We start from the raw sequence: 8,718 nt of genomic DNA on the forward strand, positions 1-8,718 counted from the left end.
ATACCATTTTTTAATTTATTTAATGATTTATTATTCTTGAATTCTCATTAGTGCATTTAATCACACACTATTTGCTAAAAACATTTGAACCTAACTCTCTCTCTCTCTCTCTATCTATATATATATATTAATGAATTTTCGTATTTGTTGACCAAAAATAGTCTTAGTGTTAGATGGAGTTAAGGTGCAAAGCTGTCATGTTTATTTAGCCTTACATATTGCAACATATATTGTTATTCATCTGTGTATCGTTTGCGAGATTCGATAAGCCCAGATACTGTTCCTCTAGGATGCGGCTACTTGGATTCCTTAAAAAATTGTATCTCTCATGACAACCTTTTGGGAATGTCCACTAGCTAACAAATTTAACCCTTTTCGTTTGTCAACCCTTTAACCATATATAGTAATGGAAACCTTAGTCACGATGACATCTGCCTGGATTATTAAATCCTACCGTAGTATCGTATAATCACAATATGAATGTTTCTTTGTCCCTCAAACGCCTATATAAACTCTTGACGACTACAAAAATATATCAATAAAACAACAACAAAAATCGTTTTCGTTTCGAGAGAAATATAAGTTACAATGCCTGAGATCGAAGGTTCTCCGGGCACCTCGATGCATGGAGTCACCGGCCGGGAACCAGTGCTGGCGTTCTCTGTTGCGTCTCCGATGGTGCCCACTGATACGACGGCGAAATTCGACCTCCCCGTGGACTCTGAACATAAGGCAAAAGTGTTTAAGCTGTTCTCATTTGCAAACCCTCACATGAGAACCTTCCATCTCTCGTGGATCTCTTTCTTCACCACTTTTGTCTCCACCTTTGCGGCGGCGCCACTCGTTCCCATCATCCGGGACAACCTGGATCTCAATAAAGCTGACATCGGGAACGCCGGTGTTGCCTCCGTTTCCGGTAGTATCTTCTCGAGGCTGGTTATGGGTGCGGTATGCGACTTGTTGGGGCCTCGTTACGGCTGTGCTTTCCTGATCATGATGTCAGCACCTACCGTCTTCTGCATGTCTTTTGTCAGCGACGCTAGTGGCTACATAGCCGTGAGATTCATGATCGGATTTTCTTTAGCTACGTTCGTTTCGTGCCAATATTGGATGAGCACCATGTTTAACAGCAAGATCATTGGGCTGGTGAACGGGACGGCGGCTGGGTGGGGGAACATGGGTGGTGGAGCCACGCAACTCCTGATGCCGGTGTTGTTTGAGATCATCAAGAAGGCCGGGGCAACGCCGTTCACGGCTTGGAGGATTGCGTTTTTCATACCAGGGTGGCTTAACGTAATCATGGGGATATTTGTGTTGACTCTTGGTCAAGATTTGCCTGATGGTAATCTGGGTGCTCTTCAGAAGAAGGGTGATGTTGCCAAAGATAAATTCGGCAAGGTAAACCTTCATATCTAATTAGCATTAATCATTAACCATTCATTTATCGTATACGTATGTTCTTTGTCTCTAATTTGTTTCTCGTTTGTAGGTATTGTGGTATGCTGTGACAAACTATCGAACATGGATCTTTGTACTTCTCTACGGTTATTCCATGGGTGTCGAGTTGACCATTGACAATGTGATCGCAGAATACTTCTATGACAGGTTTGGATTTGTTTTACACTGCACAAAAGTTTAATTATACATGTGCAATTAAATAAATCCATTGAAATATCTACAGATTTGATCTAAAGCTTCACCTTGCCGGAATCATTGCGGCCTGCTTCGGAATGGCAAACCTCCTAGCTCGTCCATTTGGTGGGTTCACATCGGATTACATGGCCAAACGATGGGGAATGAGAGGTCGACTCTGGAACCTATGGCTACTCCAAACAGCTGGCGGCGTTTGCTGTGTCTTCCTAGGCCTAGTAAACTCGCTACCATTAGCCATCACCTTTATGATGCTCTTCTCCATCGGTGCACAGGCAGCATGCGGAGCCACCTTCGGCATCGTTCCCTTCATTTCCCGGCGATCAATGGGTATCATCTCTGGTATGACCGGTGCCGGAGGGAACTTTGGATCAGGACTAACCCAATTGATATTCTTTGCGTCTGCCTCATTCTCGACTGCCAAAGGGTTGTCTTATATGGGTATCATGATCATACTTTGTACACTTCCTGTAAGTTTTGTTCACTTCCCACAATGGGGAAGTATGTTTCTTCCGGCCAGTCAAGACATCGTCAAAGGTAGTGAAGAGAATTATTATGTTGCTGAATGGACGGAGGAGGAGAAACAGAAAGGGATGCACCAAGCAAGTCTTAAGTTTGCCGAGAACAGTCGGTCCGAGCGTGGAGGGAAGGTGGCATCGGCTCCAACACCACCCAACGCCACCCCCAATTATGTTTAATTTCGAGTAATTCTAAGGATGCTCATTTTTTGTTTTCTGAGCGACAGTTAATGCATTTAATCTCAAAATGCTTACCATTTCACTGTAATAATTGTGGTGCCCTATATATATTTCTAGGTATATATATATATATGTTAATTATCATGTCAGTAACATTAGATTTTGTACAATTTCGACCAAGTCAACGGAGATAAATATCATAATCATAAGATAATAGTAATAATCTCCAACGGTTATTGTATATGCTGATTGATGATTAAATAAGAACTCAAAGTGGTCTCTATAGAAGGAAGAGAGCAAACCAAAACGGGAAACAAACAATTATTTGGAAGAAAAAAAAAAAGTCTTCCCTCTATATTCGGTGAAAGTTAAGTTTAACGTTATTTAAAGTTAACTAGAGTTTGGGATTTGTTTGGAAATGGTTAAATGAGAACATTTGAAACAATGAGAACATAAGAACAAATATGTTTATTTTTTATTTTATGTATTTATTTGTAAAGAAATCATAAATTTTTACGTACAATCAATATTAATATGTTTTTTCTCTTCAATTGAAATTAAAAGCGTAAAAATTTATCATTCCTCTACAAACGAATATATGGAATCACAAATGAATATACTTTGCTCTCGCGTTCTCAACTTTTTTGGTGTTTTCATTTAATTGTAATATATATATATATATATATATATATATATATATATATATATATATATATATATATATATATATATATATATATATATATATATATATATATATATATAGGGAAAAATGAATATACCTTTAAGGGTATATAAGCTTAGGTACCCAAACTCACCATACTACGTCGTTTTGTATCATATATATACATTGTAATTGTCTAATGTTCTTATAATTCAACTTCTAACTTGATTTCATTCAAAGATTTTTATAAATTTCAGATTTATTTTTCTTTTCCATAATTTTCATTTTCAACTATAATATATATATATATATATATATATATATATATATATATATATATATATATATATATATATATATATATATATATATATATTCTAATTGATGTTCGTCAAAAAGATGTGATGTAAAATACGGTTAACTATGGTGTTACCGGCCCTGTAGGGTCAAATACGGTTAAGGGGCACAGCTGAACAATTTATGCCAATGTCGGACTAGCCCACTTGGTAGAGGTGGATGTCTCTTAGACAGGAGGTCTTTGGTTCAATCCTAGGCATAGGTGATTACTAACTTGGTGAATTTAACAACTAACTGGCCGTTCAAAAAAAAATGTGACGTAAGAAGAAGATAATAATGAAATTTTGAAAATCTTGAAAGTAAATCAAGTTAAGGATTGAAGTTGAAGAACATTATAATAAATATATCAAACAAAATAACGTATTATGGTGAGTTTGGGTACCTAAGCTTATATACCCTTAAGGGTATATTCACTTTTCTCATATATATATATATATATATATATATATATATATATATATATATATATATATATATATATATATATATATATATATATATATATTCGGTGAAAGTTAAGTTTCAACTTCTATTTAAAGTTAACTAGAGTTTGGGATATATATATATATATATATATATATATATATATATATATATATATATATATATATATATATATATATATATATATATATATATATATATATATATATATATATATACACGGTGAAAGTTAAGTTTCAACTTCTATTTAAAGTTAACTAGAGTTTGGGATATATATATATATATATATATATATATATATATATATATATATATATATATATATATATATATATATATATTCTGTGAAAGTTAAGTTTCAACTTCTATTTAAAGTTAGCTAGAGTTTGGGATTCGTTATTAACTATATATATTGTTAGCTTACATGTAACTAAACAAAACATATACATATTGTTAGCTTCCATGTAACTAAACAAAACGTAACTAAAAACAAATATAGATTAGTTTGTACGCAACTAATTAAAAAAACCTATACAATCTATTTTTGATAGCGTTTGTCGATTCTCTCTTTATAAATGTTGATTAACTAAATAGGACATTCTAGTATCATTGACTTATTCACACATATACATAATGATTTATTTTTAGCATTAATAGTAATACTTATTTAAAAATTTTATCAATTAAATATAATATTATTGCTAACAGTTTGTTTTTGTCACTAATAATTAATGACACGTTCAAAAAATTTATATTAATAACAGAACTCAATATATAGTATCTTTGATAATTATTTATTTATAATGTTGCACAAATTATTCCTACGGTTTTAATTATATATCGCTAAGGTTTAAACTTTTGAAGAATTATAAATTTTGTCATTTGAAAGAGTCTTTTAACTAAATTATAAGGATCATTTCTACATTATTTTTTTTAATTTTATTGAAATAATATATATTAAAAAATATTATTTTTCATAAACAATATTCATTTAATAATAAATATTCTTTTTTCGAATTATTAATTTGTTTAATTAATTTTTTTTACTTCCTCTTTTATTTGATTTTTTATTTGATTATTATGTATTAAGAATATTATTTTTTAATATTTATATATTAATAAATATTGTTTTATTTGATTAATAATTTCTTTTAATTTATTTTTTAATTCGAGTGATTTTTTTACTGGATCGTTATATATTAATAAATATTATTTTTAACATATAATAATTATATCCTAATAAATATTTCATTATTGGATAATTAATTTTATTTAGTTAATTTTCTTTTGTTTTGGATTAATTCTTTTTTATTGGATTATCGCTTTTAATTTATTTTTTGTTTAATAAATAATATTTTATTAGATTATTAGTTTATTTCTAACGTATAATATTAATTCTTTTTAATTTATAAATCTCACCTCAAATTCAACAAAATACGCAAAAACATCGTCCTTTATCATTTGAAATCCTTGGGATCACTATCAAACACCTTCATCGAAGGTCCGATGGAAACTCCACTAACCTTTTCCACCCAACTCCCGATAGCCACCTACAGCAACCCCATCACCATCACCTGGTCACCACCACCACATAGAATATTTACATGAGTTTGTTGTGCATTGTGTAGGATATGGAGAATTCTGATAGATTTCCAAGAAGATATAGCAGGTGGCTTTTAACACCCTGTTTGTTAAATAAATAAATAGATAAAAATTAATATGAATAGTAGCCCTGAATACAAAATAATTTAAAAGTTGAGGGTTAAAAGTGTTTAGGATTTGCTTCGAAAATATTTATGAAGGCGGGGGCTGAATGGTAACATATGTAATTCATTTGAGAATAATTTGTAGAGGAGGTGCAGAATGGTAACTTTTGGAGCTGATTTGAAAAATATCCTAAGGAGGAGGGACTAAACTTGTAAAAATGGGCAAAGGTTTGATTTTAAGCGGGACTTAAACCCGACATCTCCTTTCCTCCTGTTAGATTACCTAAACCCTAACGCTATCTACACTTTCAGCCGCCATCTTCATTACTCTCGTTTCAACCGTCGCCATTGCTTTGCCAATGGACGTCGCCGCCACTGTTCCACTACGGGAGACGTTGAGTGTGGCTCTATGACCATTGGAGGCCGATGAACGGAACCTATCCGCTGTTATTTGGTCGTGAGCGACCGAGAATCGTTGGGTAACACCACCTGCTATGACAACCCGAAACTTTTATCCTGCGCAATTGATCCATATATCAATATTAAACTCAAATTTATCATCTTTTAACGAAATTGTGGGTCCGTATGAGTGTTGTAGGCTTAGTATAACCTAAAAATAAGTCTTAAGAAGGATTAGAAATTGTGTAGCATCACAAAATCAAGCCAATCACACCAAAGAGGGTGTGTGCGGCCGCACACCCAGCCACACACACACACCCAACCACACACCTGACCCTATATATAGGAGATGAACCCCTTCCATTCACTTTTTCTTCTTTGGCTGCACACTACTCTCTCTCTCTACTTTCTCTCTCTAAAAATCTCATCCAAGAACACTCTAAGGGCCTAAAAAACGTGAATAACCCCATCATCTAGCTTTTTATATAGGTAAAACACCTAAATCTAAGACTGTAACTCTTCATGTTCTTCGTGTTCTTCATCCTTTGAAGGAATGCAGCTGCACACCTTCATAAGGTCGCCGCACACACATCAAAACTCTCCAAAGTGAAGAGTTTGGCCTCCATTTACTAGTTAGACTTGGTTTTATCACCTGGACACCTCAAAAATCGAGATTTCGGGCACAAATGAGGAGTGTACGGCCGCACACTCTTGTGTACGGTCGCACACTCCTGTGTGCAGCCGCACACGTAGTCTGGGCGCACATCCTGGCCGTACACTCACTTTTATGGCCATACACCCACTCTAATGCTTATATTTGGCGTTAAACTTGCAAAGATCACTAAGTGTAGGACCTAGAACACTTAGTGCAAGCATTTCTAAGACCTTATGGTGGTTTTCCATCATGGTTTGTCATGGAATACTTAATCTAATACATATATGTGTGATATATGTTAATAGGGTACACACGCATACAAAACATCGGTTGACACTCGACGCTCATAACCAATCGAACATTCTGATCCTACAATAAATTGTGAGTTCATACACCTACTCCTTTCTTAGTTTTTCATGTTTTCAGGGGGAATACAAGCTAAACATAAAAGGTTTTCATAACTTACAAACTGATGCAATTACAACGATTTTCTATCGAACGTTTAGATACAATTATCCCTTTTGTATTATGCGGAGGATAAGGGATGTTTTCAATTTATAATTGCATAGTTTCAAAACCTTACATGAACGTAACAACCATTCAAAATATAATAGGTATAGTTTGGGATTTCAGTACCAGTCTTCAAATTCAAACTTCATGCAAGTCAAGCATATAAACTGTGTCAGATTTAGTTTATGCATTACTACGAATACAAAACTAGAGTATCATGCTAAATAATTATTTTATGTATAATTATTTATACTCTACACCGTCACAAACAATTTCGAACTCGAGAACAACCGAACAAACACGTAAACTATTTAATACAGGATTGTGAAACTATCTTCGTTTTGCCCCTCGGGGTACCAATAAATCATTACTGGTATTATAACCAGAGTCTCCTCAAGGGAGAGCGTGGAATTTGTGAATAGATCAAATTAGTATGGTTACACGACTCACAATAAGTATAAACTACTCATTGTTTATAGGATTTCTTTCTTTGATAGTTTTGTTTTAAGTAATAAAACGACTTATCTACTTCTGGAGGGTATTCCAGGGACAAAATCTATAGTTTTATTTTAAGTAATAAAACTACTATACATGCTGGATGGTATTCCAGGGTTTTCGAACAGAACGTACTTTTCATACTGAAACCAACAAACATGTTAGAAAATATTGGATTTTCTTGATAAGCATGCATACATATTTCAGAACTCGGTAACAACGGTTTTTGCTACAAACGATATTTACTTATAATGGAAAGAATCTCTTTATATAAACTCAGTGACTAGTTTTCAATACAAAAATATGCTTATGAACTCACTAGCTTTATGCTGATACGTTTTCAAAACCGCTTGTATTCTCAGGGCAACGATAGACATGTACCTAGCCAACTATTGGAGAAGACGGATCATTTTTGGAGTCTCGTCTTTATCTTTTGTTATATAATGTTATGTACAAACTATGTTTTCAAACAGATGTAAATATTCATATTGCAATGTAATGGTTGTGTTTACTTTGATTGCTATGATACGATTGTTGTGATACTACGTATGACGTCGCCGCCCCCGGATGTTTCCGCCGTTGTTTTTCTGACGGTCCGGGGGTGTGACACTTGCAATCGTTATCTTTCCTCTCATTTACTCTTCTTGGTGGATTGATGTCGGGTTCCCTGATTGTTACCGTCATTGACCCTAAGGCCACCGTTTTTGTGTATTCTAACCTCCTCAGCAACCTAGTCATTAGTTAGGATTTGTTGTCATGTTCCTGGAAGAGATGGGACTACTATTAGAAGTTGGAATGGTTGTCGGAGCATGTTTGGCCAGAGAAAACTCAAGATCCCCATGGCTGGCAACCATGGTGGCTGCCACCATGTCATTCTTTTTTGCCGCCACCAGCCACCATGGGAAGGTGGTTGTGTGCGATATTGGTTGGGTGTATGCCCGTTTTTTGTAAGGTTATTGATGTGTACATCTTTTCTTGGCCAGGAACCGGAAGGAAAACTCATTATCGCCGCTTGGTGTCACCTTTCCGCTGCTTGCTTCCATTTTTTCGTCGCCACCAGCCACCGTGGAAGGTGGTTGTGAGTGTGTTTTACCATGTATTTAAGTGTGTGTGTTGCTGATGTATTGCATTGAGCGTGTA

The 8,718-nt window shown here is 34.4% G+C and overlaps 1 protein-coding gene across 1 annotated transcript; it reads left to right on the forward strand.

The window, feature by feature from the left end:
* The first annotated feature begins 525 nt into the window (after nt 1–525).
* Nucleotides 526–2,518, forward strand: LOC145036704 (high-affinity nitrate transporter 2.1-like). Its single transcript, XM_078985175.1, has 3 exons — nt 526–1,398; nt 1,490–1,605; nt 1,682–2,518. Exons 1-3 carry the CDS (start codon nt 589–591, stop codon nt 2,346–2,348), a joined length of 1,593 nt encoding a protein of 530 aa, XP_078841301.1. The 5' UTR covers nt 526–588; the 3' UTR covers nt 2,349–2,518.
* Nucleotides 2,519–8,718: the final 6,200 nt, after the last annotated feature.

Source organism: Lactuca saligna, chromosome 1 (genome assembly GCF_052625555.1).
Source record: "Lactuca saligna cultivar CGN05327 chromosome 1, ASM5262555v1, whole genome shotgun sequence".
Taxonomy (NCBI): domain Eukaryota; kingdom Viridiplantae; phylum Streptophyta; class Magnoliopsida; order Asterales; family Asteraceae; genus Lactuca; species Lactuca saligna.